At 47.5% G+C, this 15,915-nt stretch overlaps 1 protein-coding gene across 5 annotated transcripts in view; it reads left to right on the top strand.

Moving 5' to 3' along the window:
- LOC310836649 (laminin subunit beta-2-like) overlaps positions 1–15,915 on the top strand; it is a 72,624-nt gene that overhangs the window by 23,906 nt on the left and 32,803 nt on the right. For 4 of the 5 annotated variants that reach the window (XM_083722276.1, XM_083722273.1, XM_083722275.1 and 1 more), the window contains 10 exons: positions 627–829; positions 3,269–3,389; positions 4,035–4,223; positions 6,605–6,784; positions 9,148–9,260; positions 9,694–9,773; positions 11,674–11,830; positions 12,560–12,712; positions 13,694–13,852; positions 15,641–15,762. In XM_083722276.1, the coding sequence (XP_083578402.1) occupies positions 627–829; positions 3,269–3,389; positions 4,035–4,223; positions 6,605–6,784; positions 9,148–9,260; positions 9,694–9,773; positions 11,674–11,830; positions 12,560–12,712; positions 13,694–13,852; positions 15,641–15,762 (1,477 nt within the window). Of the gene's footprint in view, positions 1–626; positions 830–3,230; positions 3,390–4,034; positions 4,224–6,604; positions 6,785–9,147; positions 9,261–9,693; positions 9,774–11,673; positions 11,831–12,559; positions 12,713–13,693; positions 13,853–15,640; positions 15,763–15,915 lie in introns of all 5 variants that reach the window. The other variant, XM_083722277.1, reaches the window with a different exon arrangement.

The following is a 15,915-nucleotide window of genomic DNA, read 5'->3' as shown; positions in this document are numbered from 1 at the left end:
TGTACATTGTTATTTGTATGTATTTATAGAACTATGCGCAGAAAAACAAATGAAAGGCACCAATCATTGTTAGAAAGCAAGGCCGTCTTTATTTATTTTCTGAATCCCTTTTGCAATAGCACACAATTGTATATACAACTGTGCCCTTAGCGCTCTTACCAGGGGGTGCCAACTTAGATAAAATGGGAGGGGCAGGTAAGCATAGATGCGGCACACACATACCATTTAAATAGCAATGTCTATCAACTGGGGGTGGGTGCACCCCCTCAATTATTTTATTGGGGGTGGGTGAAGGGAACTCAGCTTCTTGGAGTTGGCTCCTATGCTCTCTACCAGTTTAACTGATGTAAGGCTAAAGCCCTAATATGTTGTTGTTGTTATCCGTCTGTCTTGGGAGACAACGGGAGAGTGTGCCTTCGAGGGTAAAGTTGAGCCATTATAGAGTTACAGCGCCTGCTGTGGCTGTAGAGGCCGATATGGGAGAGACATGTTTTATTGCAGGTGGGGCAGATGTATCTGTGTGGAATCCAGGGGAGCAGCCTGAGATTGGTGGGTGTGGGGTTGAGGCTACAGGAAGTCTAGGAGCTAAAGCTCTGCACCAAAACATCTCCTTCCCTCCTGACTAGATCTGTTGCGCGTCACCAACCTGCGGGTGAACTTCACAAAGCTGCACACTCTGGGCGACAACCTACTCGACTTTCGGCACCAGGTGCTGCAGAAATACTACTACGCCGTGTACGAGATGGTGCTGCGTGGGAGCTGCTTCTGCTATGGGCACGCCTCGGAGTGTGCTCCCCTGGCTGGAGCGCCAAGCAGAGTGGAAGGCATGGTAAGGACCTTATCAGTGTTGGGGGAGACTGAGGCGGGGAGTTCAGGTTGCAGCCCTATAGCCAGGAAGACAGAACAAGGGGAGGTACACCCAGTGGTCAGAGCTCCCATGCTGGGCTTGGCTTTTTGATTAGGAGTATGTGGATGCGGGTGGCGCTGTGGGTTAAACCACAGAGCCTAGGACTTGCCGATCAGAAGGTTGGCGGTTCGAATCCCTGCAACGGGGGGAGCTACCGTTGCTCGGTCCCTGCTCCTGCCAACCTAGCAGTTCGAAAGCCCGTCAAAGTGCAAGTAGATAAATAGGTACCGCTCCGGCGGGAAGGTAAGCGGCGTTTCCGTGTGCTGCTCTGGTTCGCCAGAAGCGGCTTAGTCATGCTGGCCACATGACCCAGAAGCTGTATGCCGGCTCCCTCGGCCAATAAAGCGAGATGAGCGCCGCAACCCCAGAGTCGGCCACGACCAGAGCTAATGGTCAGGGGTCCCTTTACCTTTATGTGGACCCCACTGTGTGGGGAGTTTGCGATACAGTTCTCTAACCAAGTAATTTATATAATAATGCAGTTCTGAGGGGAAAGTATGCCTTTAAAAATGAATACGTTAGTGAAAATAACATGTAAAAATAATAATAACATGCTTCATAGTGGGAGAAATCACTTGCAAAAATTTGCACATTGGGTGAAATACACACTAAAAATGAATTTTCATGAGGGCTTCTTCCTGTAAAAAAAACAACCCAATAACAACAAACAGGTGTGGAAATGTAGAGAACTGAATTGAAGATTAGAAAAAACTGAAATTGACAGATTCATCTATCCCTACCCGGCAGGTAGTAGAGAGGCTACAGCCTTGGTGGTTCTGCTTACTGTATCTATCGGGAGAATGTGACACACAGACTCCCAATTGTGTGTAGAGAATGTGCGCTATTGTACCAAAAGCACAATTTCCGTCAACTGGAAGTGTAGATTCTCTTGTTGGAATCCATTTTGCAGTTTGAGAAAACCTCATTCTTAAGCTTGCAGAGCCGGTGTGGGTATGTTCTGGGATGGAAAGAGAAGGCATATACAGTACAGAGGGAAATTTCCAGCCCAGTGGACATTCCACCTAGACACTTTTTTTTAATGGTTTAAGTTATTCTCAAACCTTATTCAGGGTTATTTGTTCTCCACAAACATCAGACCTAGAAACCTAGGGTTGAATTCAGTGAAGTTATGCTCTTAAGGCAAGGACTTCTGCCAGTGCAATGAGACTTCCTCTTCCATGCTTGCCCCCTGCACTCCTTCCCCATATGCTCTGGAGGGCTGATGGGGGGTGGGAACTTAGAACAGATATGTTGGGGGCGGGGAGGCACGGGGGGGCACACAGAAAGAGGAGAGGGAGTGGAAGTCCCTTTGTGCAGGCAGAAGTCATTGTCCTAACAGGAGAAAGGGAATGAGAATAAGAATAAAACTTTATTATTTGTACCCCGCCCATCTGGCGGAGTTTCCCCAGCCACTCTGGGTGGCTTCCACGGGTAGCGCTGTGGGTTAAACCACAGAGCCTAGGACTTGCCGATCAGAAGGTCGCTGCTCCTGCCAACCTAGCAGTTCAAAAGCACATCAAAGTGCAAGTGGATAAATAGGTACCTCTCCGGCAGGAAGGTAAATGATGTTTCCATGTCCTGCTCTGGTTCGCCAGAAGAGGCTTTGTCATGCTGGCCACATGACCCGGAAGCTGTACGCCGGCTCCCTCGGCCAATAAAGCGAGATGAGTGCCGCAACCCCAGAGTCGGTCACGACTGGACCTAATGGTCAGGGGTCCCTTTACCTTTACCTTTACCCCACCCATCTGGCTGAGTTTCCCCAGCCACTCTGGGCAGCTTCCAACAAAGCTTAAAAATACATTAAAATGTCACACATTAAAAACTTCCCTGATGTCTTCTAAATGTCAGGTAGTTGTTTATCTCTTTACATCTGATGGGAGGGTGTTCCACAGGGTGGGCACCACTACTGAGAAAGCCCTCTGCCTGGTTCCCTGTAGCTTTGCTTCTCGCAGTGAGGGAACCGCCAGAAGGCCTTCGGCGCTGGACCTCAGTGTCTGGGCAGAATGATGGGGGTGGAGACACTCCTTCATGTATACTAGGCCAAAGTCTTTTAGGGCTTTAAAGGTCAACACCAACACTTGACTGCGTGAAACCCTCTCTCTTAAAACAAATCAAGCTGCTTGTATTCTTCAAGGGTTATTAGAACCTGTTGCAGGTTTGTGTTCACATAGCTTCTGACTATATGGCCATCAGCCACGCTTTGCCATCTTGGGCTCTAGGTCACTTGGGGCCTACTCAGCAGCACCCAGGCACAAGAGGTCCTTCTTATAAATATCTCCATGCTGAGTGGCACTCTGCTTTCATTTCCCTGGGCTGTGCCAAGGCTCTGGATGCCCCTCTCACCAGTCTCCTCTGCCCCAGATCCACGGACGATGCGTGTGCAAGCACCACACCAAGGGCCTCAACTGCGAGCTCTGCAAGGACTTCTTCCAGGAGTTGCCATGGAGACCAGCTGAGGCCCACAACCCACACGCCTGCAAAGGTGAGGGTGTTTTTGCGCGTGCCAAAAGGTGTGGGGAATTGGGAGTGGGAGTCAGTGGAAAGAGATCTTTCCCTGGGGGAGGGGGGGCTGGCATGTTTGGGTATGGCTGCACCCCCTGACTTTGGGCAGATAGGTAGCAGAGGCTTGGAAAAGCTAATCAACTATGGGAGGGCTATGAAACATTCACGATTCCATTTATTTACAAGTGGAAGAAATTCTCAGAAGTGTATATGGAGGCCTGGACAGGCTACCGAACAAGAGTTCCTTGTCCTCTGTCTCCTGTTTCTAAGGCTTCTGTGTGCAGGCATTGGTGGTTCCTTAGCCTTGCCTAACATTTTTAAGAAACGATGTTGTACAGAAGAACTTAAGAAGAGTTCTGCTGGGTCAGTCCCATGGCCCGTGTAGTCCGGCATGCTGTTTTCACAGTGGCCAACCAGAATCCTATGGGAAGCCTGCAGCAGCAGCAGCCACAAATAGCACACACATGGGGCAGGTGAGAGCCTCAGCAATAGCAGCAACAGTGGCCTAGCCCACGGGTTTATGACACTGTTACATGGATGCAATTCAGGTCACAGGAAAGGAGGAGTGAGCGGAATAAGCAGGAGTTTGTGGCGCCCATTAACTTTGCCCCTGGCTTCTCCACAGAGTGCAACTGCAACGAGCACTCCCACAAGTGCCACTTCGACATGGCCGTGTACCTGGCCACGGGCAACACCAGCGGCGGGGTCTGTGACGAGTGCGAACACAACACCATGGGCCGGCACTGCCAGCTCTGCAAGCCCTTCTACTACCGCAACCCTCTGGCTGACATCCGTGCCAGCACGGCGTGTATCCGTGAGTGTCCTTCTATCGTCCCAGTCGCTGTCTTTTTTATTATGAGGATGATGAATCGTGATGTGAATCGCCTCGAGCAGGGTTTACTGTGAGGAGACAGCATACAGATAAACGGTGGCTGTGATCCCCTGATCTATTTGCGGTATTGATTTTTATTGCTTCACGCCATTTTTTAGTGGTGTGAGATTCTGGGCATTCCAGGCGCTCACCCAGGGTTCGTGTTTCCTTTACAAAGAGGCACATTGGAGACTGTGGTGTCTTTATGATAGATGGCTCATTTACACATATACACAACCTGAGCCCGGCGACGGAGGGGTTGACCGCATTAACGTTCCAAGGCGGTCTTGCTTCTCCCTTAGCCACAGCCTTGGATCCCAGCAGAAACCAGGCATGGCTCTGTGCCGGCTGTTTTGCCATAATAAAAATTGATCGAGAGGCTTGGCTCTATCTCTAGCTTGCTGCTCTACTTCTAGGTCACATCATTCAATTTTCCACTCTGGCCTTTTGCCTGTATAAGTAATAGACAGTTGAGAGAGGAAGGCCCATCCATTTGACCTCTGGCACAGAGCTACTTTTTTTGTTCCATTAACAAAGTGGGCCATTACCAGTCTGGCCTGGCTATTCCAACAATTGAATCTGTGCTGGATCCAGGAATTAGAAGCGGGGCTCAGGCATACAGCCTAATCCCCCCCCCCCAAAACCCCCCACTTATAACAGTACGTAATTGAGAAGATTGGCAGACTTTTGCCTGTCAAATTTCAGCGGCACCCTCTCTCTCTTGAAGAAATATTTTCACAATGGAAGAAACCTATACATGAAACAAGTAACAAAAGGAACACATCATATTATGAAATACTTCACAACTAAACAGACTGTGCTCAACCTCCTGGCATAAAAAAGAATGAAAAAAGCAAAGGCAAAAGTTTTTAAAGTCATGTATTGGTTTAGTCATGCTGGCCACATGACCCGGAAAACTGTCTGTGGACAAACGCCGGCTCCCTCAGCCTGGAAGCGAGATGAGCAACCCCATAGTTGCCTTCCCTGGACTTAACTGTCCAGGGGTCTTTTACCTTTACCTTTACCTCTTCTTGTTTCTCCTTAATGAAACTTGTGTGATTGGAAGGGAACATAAAGGCAGAGTCCCTTTTAACGTAAGTTGTAAAGGGGACCCGAACAGTATCCAATTTCTTTTTTTTTTAAAGATATTTATTAAAAGTTTTCCAAAAATGATACAAAAAAGAGAAACAACAAAAATATAAAAATACAAAAACATAAAAATAGAAAAGTAAAAACAATTTTAAAACACGTACAATTTCCATTCACTTATTTTCTTTTAGCTTATTTTCCCGACCTCCTTGCACCTCCCTTTCTTATATTCCAATTCAGATTATTTATTCAGCAAATCCTCACCATTAATTCTTTTACTTATTTCAAAACCTTATTTTCATATCTCTTAGCATTACAGCTGGAAACCATTTACTTTATTCCAACATCATTCTAACATTCCTTAATTTTACAATATTTCTGCAAATAGTCTTTAAACTTCTTCCAATCTTCTTCCGCTGACTCTTTTCCCTGGTCTCGGATTCTGCCCGTCATTTCTGCCAGTCCCATATAGTCGATCATCTTCATCTGCCATTCTTCCAGAGTGGGTAGATCTTGTGTCTTCCAATATTTTGCAATCAGTATTCTTGCTGCTGTTGTAGCATACATAAAAAAGTTCTGTCCTTCTTTAACACCAATTGGCCAACCCTGCCCAGGAGAAAGGCCTCTGGTTTCTTCAAGAAGGTATAATTAAATACCTTTTTCATTTCGTTATAAATCATTTCCCAGAAAGCCTTAATCCTTGGGCACGTCCACCAAAGGTGAAAGAATGTACCTTCAGTCTCTTTACATTTCCAACATTTGTTATCGGGCAAATGGTAAATCTTTGCAAGCTTAACTGGGGTCATGTACCACCTATAAATCATTTTCATAATATTCTCTCTTAAGGCATTACATGCCGTAAATTTCAAACCGGTGGTCCATAACTGTTCCCAGTCAGCGAACATAATGTTATGTCCAACATCCTGTGCCCATTTAATCATAACAGACTTCACCGTTTCATCCTGAGTATTCCATTTCAGCAGCAAGTTATACATCCTTGACAAAATCTTAGTTTTAGGTTCTAAGAATTCTAATTTCGATTTTTTCCACCTGGAATCCAATTTTCTTGTCCAATTTGTAAGCCTCCATTATCTGATGATAATGAAGCCAATCTCGCACTTTGTCTTTTAATTTTTCAAAACTCTGCAATTTCAATTTGTCTCCTTCTTGCTCCAAAATTTCCCAGTATTTTGGCCATTTGGACCGAACAGTATCCAATTTCTTTTGTCCCACAGCATGTGACTGCGACCCAGTAGGCTCCTTGGACGGTGGCGTTTGTGACAGTCATACAGATGCGATGCTGGGCATGATCGCTGGGCAGTGCCGCTGCAAAGAGAATGTCAAAGGCGTGCGTTGCGACAGCTGCAAAGAGGCCTTTTACGGACTGAGCCGCAATGACCCTCTTGGGTGCCAGCGTTAGTATCGGTGACTTTCTGGGGTCACCAGACTTTGTGAGGGCAGGTGTGGAATCAAGTCATCCTAGCATGGATACATGGTGTGTGTGGGGGGGGGAGGCCTTGATATCTGGGTTGTTCCAGAGGCAGCGGCCGGTGCAAAATGCGGCAGCTAGGTTGCTTGTGGTAGCATATAACCCCTTGCTAGCGGGATTTGCCCATGCAGCAATCTGGGGATAGGCCAAGTTCAAGGTGTTGTCATTAATGTATAAGGCCCTATGCAGCTCAGAACCAGACTACTTGAAACACCCCCTTACACACCCAGTATATTTGTGTGTTCTGTGGGAGGGTGTCTCCTGCCACTGGTGGAGGAAGAGGAGTGCGGGGGGAGCACCCCGCCCCCGGCAACGAGATCCCAGTGGGGTGCCATCGCAGCTGCCCCCCTCCCGCGCTGGGCACCACGCCCCCAGGACACGTGCCACGCCCCTTGACATGTACCAACCACGCCCCCGCCTTCTCTCCGCTCCCCCAGTGCTGGAGCATGAAGCTCCGCCACTGTCTTCTGCAAGTTCCAAAGGTCTCAGAAGTCTACCTCACAGTAACTTGGAGCAGGGGTTTTAGGGGGTCTGTCCCTGATCTGTGGAACAAAATTTCTCACGAGATACAACAGGGGCCCACTCTCTGCGCTTTCCAGAAATAAATGAAGATGTTTTTTGTTCCAGCCAGATGGATGGGGTTTTGCCAAGAGAGTCTATTCATATTAAAAAGGGATGCGGGTGGCGCTGTGGTCTAAACCAGTGTTCCCCAACCTTGGGCCTCCAGCTGTTTTTGGACTACAATTCCCATCATCCTTGATCACTGGTCTTGCTAGCGAGGGATGATGGGAGTTCTAGTCCAAAAACAGCTGGAGGCCCAAGGTTGGGGAACACTGGTCTAAACCACTGAGCTTCCTGGGCTTGCTGATCAGAAGGTCGGCGATTCAAAACTGTGCAATGGGGTGAGCTCCTGTTGCTCTGCCCCAGCTCCTGCCAACCTATCAGCTTGAAAGCATGCCAGTGCAAGTAGATAAATAGGTACCGCTGTGGTGGGAAGGTAGACATTTCCAAGCATTTCCATGTGTCCCGTTGCGCCAGAAGTGGTTTAGTCATGACCCGGGAAGCTGTCTGTGGACAAACGCCGGCTCCCTCAGCCTGAAATTGAAATGAGTGCTCTAACCCCATAGTCGCCTTTGACTAGATTTAACCATCCAGGGGTCCTTTACCTTTTACCTTTATTCATTTTGTTATCATTTTCATTTAAATGCATTGGCTGTTTTAAAAATAATTTATTGCACATTGCCTTGAACTGATTGCATAGAGGACGATGGATAAATTATTATTCTTATGAGCAACAGTAGTAACACTTCTACCACAATTTGAATTTTTTTCTGTTCGGCTTCAGGCACCAACATGTCTGGAATCTGAATGGCACTTCCATTTCATTGCTTCGTAGAGTATCCAGCCTTTCCCAAGCCCCCTACTTCTTGCTCTCCTATAACCAGTGTTTCACGAGTTCTAGCCATCTGTCCCGCAGCCAAGACAATGGGATTAAAAATTCTAAATTATTCAAAAATTGTTCCTTTTGGCTTAAAGCAATACAACCTGTGCAATCAGGAGACACGCCTGATTTGATTTACCCTATTTTTCGCTCTATAGGACGTACCTTGTTTTAGACGGGGAGAACAAGAAAAAAAAAAATCTCCCCCTTTCTGCTCAGCGCCCCTTCAGCAAAGCGGCAGGAGAAGCGGAGCCCCTTCCATTTCTCCTCCCGCTTGGCTGAAGGGGCGCTGTGCAGCTCTTCCTCTCTGCTGAAGCCGGGAGAGTCTTGCTCTCCCAGCTTCAGCAAAAGGAACCCGAAGTCTGCGGAGCGCAGCGTGAACTCGCGCTGTGCTCCGAAGGCTTCAGGTGACTATCCCCGAAGCCTGGAGAGCGAGAGGGGTCGGTGCGCACCGACCCCTCTCGCTCTCCAGGCTTCAGCAAAAGCAACTCGAAGCCTCCGGAGCGCAGAAGGAGCGCTCCCTCTGCACTTCGGAGACTTCGCGTTGCTATCGCTGAAGCCAAGAAGCCTGCATTCGTTCCATAGGATGCACACACATTTCCCCTTAATTTTTGGAGGGTAAAAAGTGCGTCCTATAGAGCGAAAAATACGGTAATGTATTCTGCTTGTAGAATCTGGGTGTTTGCAGTGTGTGTGTGTGTGTGTGTGTGTGTGTGTGTGGAGCAATGGGTGGGGTAGTTGCCTCGAATTTTGGAGCCCTGCTGAGCTGGGCCAGGAGATGGCTTAGCCTTGTGCCTGGCATAGCTGGATGAAAACCCATGGAAAGTGCTAGTTATGTGTGTTCTCAGCCTGCAGGTGTGACCCTCGTGGGATTATCCCAGGTAGCCTTCCCTGCGACCACATCAGCGGCGACTGCTACTGCAAGCGATTTGTCGCCGGGCGATACTGCAACCAATGTTTGGTGAGTGGGTGCTGCTGAACCGTTAAAAGGCGTGATGCGGATATTCCAGGCCTGAATATGCTTTAGAGAGACAGTGTGATGTAGTGGTTAAGAGCAGTGGACTCGTAATCTGGTGAACCGGGTTCGCGTCTCCGCTCCTCCACATGCAGCTGCTGGGTGACCTTGGGCCAGTCACACTTCTCTGAAGTCTCTCAGCCCCACTCACCTCACAGAGTGTTTGTTGTGGGGGAGGAAGGGAAAGGAGAATGTTAGCCGCTTTGAGACTCCTGAAGGGGAGTGATAAAGCGGGATATCTAATCCAAACTCCTTTTCCTCCCTCCTCCTCCTCCTCCTCCTCCTCCTCCTCCTCCTCCTCCTCCTCTTCTTCTTCTTCTTCTTCTTCTTCTTCTTCTTCTTCTTCTTTAGTTGAACTAGTGGTCTTTTTCCTCCACAGCCTGAATACTGGGGTTTGAGCAATGATATGGCTGGCTGCCGGAGCTGCGCTTGTGATTTTGGAGGTGCCTACAGCAACAGGTTGGAATGGAAGGGACATGGGGTGGGCTGGGGGAGGAGAGGGGAGGGAGGAACGGCGCTCCGTGGCTGGCAAGGGAGGGAAGAGTGCAGGGGTGGCCAACTTCTATATTCTCAGGGGCCACTCAGGTGTCCAGGAGATGGAATTAGCGCTCCAGTTGGAGAACAGCCTTTACCAAAGGCGTCATGGGCTTTGAAGACACTCGAACTCATGACGCAAGGGAGAAACGTGCTAAGAGGAAGGCACGCTTGGCAAACCCACACTGTGGTCAACTCCCATCCGGAAACCAATGCCCCCACTGTGGAAGGACACGTGGATCCAGAATTGGTCTCCACAGTCACTTACAGACTCATCGTTAAAACCATGTTTATAGAAGACAACCTTACTCGGCTACGAGTGATCGCCAAATTAGAAAGAAGAGTGGTCAAGCTCTGTACTACATCTGAAGCCATCTCTCACTTTGCAGCACTGCACAGAAGCATGGAAAATAAGTAAAAAGGTTGCTTTTGCAGTGAAGGTCATGCAAGCATATTTTAAACTTCTTAACTGCACGTTGTTTTAATTGTACGTGATTCTGTGAGGCCCCATTTGACCAGTACATTTAAAGCAGTATCATATCACTTTAAACACTCATGGCTTCCCCACAGCTAACAACTTGAAATATACTCAGAGTCGAGAGTGGATTTCATGCTCTTTATTCAGCTCATAGTGGTGAGGAGGAATGGAAGTTTCCCCAAAGTATCTGCTTTATATACTTTATTTACACAATGGGCTGCACGAGATTGGCTAATTCCGGAATTCTTCTGTAGGCCAATCAGGTTGTGGATTCACTTTCATCTGGAGCTGGATTGGGTGGCTCCTGCAGACCAATCATACTGCTGCATTGTTCTAGGACCAATCAGACTGCTGTATTCTGAATCCTATTGTTCTAGGACCAATCAGACTGCTGCATTTTGGATCCTATTCAACTCAGTACATAACACAGCTCTAGTTTGTTTCGATGATGATGATGATGATGATGATGATGATGCAAGATCTTAGGTGACCTGTATTCTCCTCAGAGAGCCACAATTCCCAGAGTTCCCTCCCTGGAAGAGGGATGAATTGTGAAACCACTCTGAGAATTGTAGCTCCGCGAGAGGAAAATAGGGGGTCTCTTAAAACTTCTCAACACCCTTGACGAATTACCATTCCCTGGATCCTTTGGAGGAAGCTTTGACTTTTTAAAAAACGGCACAATACTGCTTTAAATGTGTAGTGCAGAGTTGCGATTGTAAAAAAAGCTGAACTTGCTATACTTGCACATTGCTGCACATGGAGGCTTTTTTTTTTGTCTAGGACAGTGGTAGGGAAACTCCATCCCGCAGGCCTAATTAGACCCACCTGGCCTCCCCATTTTGACTGCCATGTAGTTTGGCCCAAAACCATACCCAGCTCTCCATTACCTGAGGCCAAGCACTGGACAGGTAAACACATGGGGTCAAATGGATAAGGAATAATAATAATAATAATAATAATTTTTATTTATATCCTGCCCTCCCCAGCTGAAGCCGGGCTCAGGGCGGCTAACAACAATAAAACAGTACAAAAGTACAGCACAGCCTGGTGGAACAGCTCTGTCTTGCAGGCCCTGCGGAAAGATGTCAAGTCCCGCAGGGGCCTAGTCTCTTGTGACAGAGTGTTCCACCAGATCGGAAGAATTCGGAGAACACTCTTTAAGTGCCCTCCCAATTCTTTATTTCCAGCTGTGAGTTAAAGCGAAACAAGAGACTGTTTACCTGAGTGTGCAATCTCCCTCTCTCTTTTGTACCTCTTTTGCCGAACCTACTCCAACGGCAGGGCTCAAATATTTTGCCATTGTTCTCATTCTCTGTCTGGATGTCTGTCTCTCTTTCTCTCCAGGTGTTCCATGGATGATGGGCAATGCCCCTGTCGGCCCCACCTCATCGGGCGCCAGTGTGATGAAGTGCAGCCAGGGTTTTTCTGCATGCCCCTGGACTATTATATGTATGAAGCAGAGCATGCCACAGGACTTGCACCAACCCATCAGGGCCTGCCAGTGAGTGCACTGGGACAGAGGAAGGGAAAGGGGAGCGTGAGAACCCGGGACATAGAGCGAGGGGGGCTGTGTCTGGAAAACTGCTAGTGAATGCCGGTTACTTGTCCATTTCCTGTCCATTTCTTGCATTTCTTGTGGGTGTTGTCCTAGAGACCTTGTAGTCTCTGGGGCTCGCACACCTTCATGGGGACTGAAAAGTTCCCAGCCCAGCTTACTGGCCTAAATCAGAACCTTGCATACACTGACCGACTTGCGTGCCACAAATTCATTCATGAATTCAGAATGTTTTGTATGAGCATGTAAGGCACATCACCACGGAGGTATCTGCAGGCAAGGAGAAAATTCATTAAAACTGTCCTGATGGCTCAATCAGTCAATCATGGGCTGGTGGGATGGAAGGCAAGGAGGGCCAATGATAGGTGGAACCAGAGCCAATGGCAGGCAGAGGCAACTAATTCTAGTTGCGTCCCCATTCTCCTCCCTTCTGACTTATAGAAGGACAACACTTTTAAGTAAAAAGCCAGGCAAGTGTGGACTCCCCAGTTGCCCATATGGGTCAACCTCCATTGGCCAAACCATACAATATAGGGTAGTTCCATGGGCTCTCTCTTTCCTTTGGCAGCCTCAGCGAGCCTTTCAGAGCCCCTTGGTTGCTGAATGGCTGAGGATAGAAATGGTTAGAAGGAGCAACCAATGGTGTTGGAAATAACCCCTCCCACTTTGTTGTAGGGTGCCTTGCGGCCCGAGGCCCCTGTGGACTGTGTGGAATATTACAACGGGGTCCAGAACGGGCGCAAAGTGAGGCTGCGACGACAGCACAGCACAATCAGACTCCTGCAGCAGCGAGCGGCGCTCCGAAGAGCCAGGCAACTTCAGCAGAAGGTGACCGAAATAGGGTGGGAGAGAGAGGATGCTGGGGGAAACCAGGGAAGGAAGTCAAGGGTGGTTTGGACCAGAGCTCCAGGCCGCTCAGTAGATGTGTTGTTGGTCCATAAAGCTGAGCTGAGGAGCAGCCACTTGGGTCTTCTGGGTCAACTATGTTAATTCTTTGCCTTGCACTTAGCCAGAAGGTAAAAGATACACTTGAATAGACACTATGCACTTTGTCATTGCAATCTGTTAAAGGCATCCTCCATGAGCTGTGCATGTCCATGATTTTACGCAAGTAGAATTCAGGTGCTTTGCTGTTGGTCAGGAATGTCCTGCTGCGACTTAAGTGGTGTCGTGTGGGAGGACTACAAAAACCAGGATGATTCTGCTCACAGCTCAGGTTCCCGAAAGCACCCAGCCTACCTCTAGGAGTGTCAGATGGAGTGTCAGCTTTACGTGGGGACCAACTGAGCTGGCGGCAAGGGCCGGGGGTCAGTTTAATGACCACCTCAGGCCATATCCGGTCCGTGGGCCGTAGTTTGCTGACTCCTGACCTAATGACTGCAGTTAGCAGTCCAGGAAGTTCGCAGGACGAAAAGAAGATGGAGAAGAGAGAGAGTGGCAGCATGACTTGTCCTTTAACCAGGTCTGGAAAAGTCATGCCCACCCACTAGTCACATGCAAGGAAGGATGCTCCAGGCCAGGAGGAGGAGGAAGTTTTGACTGGCTGGACCAAACATTCCCTTGCATGTCCACTCTAGGAAAACAAGGAATGTTGTATTTGACTGCTCCCAGTGGTTTCCAACCCACAGGAGGTGGTACCAGGTTCAATCCCCAGCACCTCCTTGTAGGGCTGGGAGAGACCCCTGGCTGAAACCCTAGCAAGCCACTGTCCGTAGGCAATACACATCTAGATGGAGTAATCGTCTGACTCAGTGCAATGCAGCGCCCTGTGTCCCTGTGGCTTTGCTGATGTCATGTTTTCACCCGCAGCCTGATGTGGAAGTCATGCAACGTGAGCATACAGGTCACATGATTACATGGACCGGCCCCGGCTTTGCACGCGTGAGGGATGGGGCTGGTTTATCCTTCCATATCGACAACATTCCCTACCCCATGGAATATGACATCCTGTTGCGCTATGAGCCTGAGGTATGTGGAAGGAACTGGAAGGGGCGTGGTGGGTGCTTGTTGTTGGGGGGAGAAGTTAATAATAATAATAATAATAATAATAATAATAATAATAATAATTTTTATTTATACCCCGCCCTCCCCAGCCAAGGCCGGGCTCAGAGCGGCTTACAAGCAATAATAAAAACAAGATGAATGATTACAACTTAAAAACAAAAATAAAATACAACATTAAACTAATGGAACAACAACAACAACAACAACAATAATAATAATAATAAAAAATGGAATAATGTTCTGGCATTTTCCTGAATGCTTGCATTATTGGATCATAAATTGATTTCTGGGGGGGACGGGGGACTGTAGCTGGGAGAATGAGAATATTTCCATGAGGCTTATCATAATAATGCTTAATCTTTACATAATAACTAAGTTCTCAGAGCACATAAAATTAGCTTGATAACACTGACAACAAGCTTGCAAGGTAGGCCATCCCCCATATTACAGACAGACAGATGAGACTATGGGATAGATTTGAAGCAGGGACTTACCAACTTATAACTCACACCCTTTCTGGAGCTGGAGAGTGGTCGAATAGCAGTGGAAAGGAGGATTTGCCCCAGTTCTTTTAATCTATGCCCATCAACTGGAGATTCGATCCATATTACACATTGTGGAAAGAGTGCGACCATTCAGATGCTGTTGGATTCCAATCCCAATCAGCCACAGTCAGTATAGCCATGTCAGGAGTCCAGTTCCTGGCTTGATAACACAGTGAGCGTAGTTAATTAAAAAGGATGCTTTATTGTCAAAACAAACAGATAGTTCTTCATTTATATATTTTTTATATTTGTATTGGTTTTTTTAACATATCATTTCCAACAATCATATAACATAACTTCTTATCTTATACAATGCTTTAGACTTCCATCAATACCTCTGATGATTTTTCGTTCTTTATCACTTATTCTGCATTTCTTAATTTCCCTATTACACTTAATTATCATTAGCTAATAATTTTCCTCATAGCCTTTCTTGCAATATTTCCAATAATCCTCCTTACAGAACTTCTTGCAGTCCTACTAGTGTAATCTGTTTATCACAATTACTTTTCAAATAGTTCGTATATTTACTCCAGTCTTCTAAGAATCTCTGGTCCTGCAAGTTTCGAACCCTTCCCGTTAGTTTATCTAATTCTGCATAGTCCATCAATTTCATCCGCCATTCTTCTTTCGTCGGTAATTCTTCTTGCTTCCATTTTTGTGCCAATAATATTCTTGCCGCCATCATTGCATATAAAAACAACTTACAATCCTGTCTATTAATATCATCTCCTACAATGCCAAGTAAAAATGCTTCTGGTTTCTTAATAAATGTATATTTCAACATCTTTTTCATCTCATTATATATCATTTCCCAGAAGTTTTTGACTTTTTTACATTCCCAACAAATTCTTCAGTTGGCAGTAACCCTTCCCTGGGAGATGGCTGCAAACCTTCCCTGGGAGCTGGCTCATTCATGACAAGCCAAGAGTCAGGAGCATCTGGGGGGTGGGGAAGTTCCCCATCTTTGGCACAGGGATGGAGGTGTCACTGGTAGGGCAAGGGATAAGAGCTGGTGGGTTTCCGGGGGGGAAATGCTCCTAAAGCAAGTGTGTCCTCTAGCCTTATAGCGAATGTCCACAGCTAGGTTTTTTTGTCGTATTACGTTTTGCAGCAAGGCTATTTCTGAGGGTGTCCACCTGGTGGGCCTGATGGGGATTGTATTCTCTGGGACGGCTGCTTTAAACCTGCTGTGTCTCCTTCTCAGTCCACAGAGGATTGGGAAGCTGTCGTCAGCGTCAGCTCGCAGGCGTTACCCATGAGCCCTCGCTGCGGCAACGTGCTGCCCTCGGAGCAGATGTATCGGGAGAGCCTGCCCCATAGTTCCAGGTAAGAATGAGAGGAGGAGGGGGAGGAGAAGCAGCCCCACGGGGCACAGTGTGGGGAGGGAGCTTCCTTGACTCAAGAGAGACCCACAGCATGTCAGTGAGAAGTTTTATTGGAAATCAAGTCCTCATGGATTATGTCCTCTTTAAAAAAAAA

This window comes from Podarcis gaigeae, assembly GCF_964106915.1.
Source record: "Podarcis gaigeae genome assembly, chromosome: 2".
NCBI lineage: Eukaryota > Metazoa > Chordata > Lepidosauria > Squamata > Lacertidae > Podarcis > Podarcis gaigeae.
The sequence above is the reverse complement of the archived record's forward strand: the minus strand, read 5'-3'. Positions and strand labels throughout refer to the sequence as shown.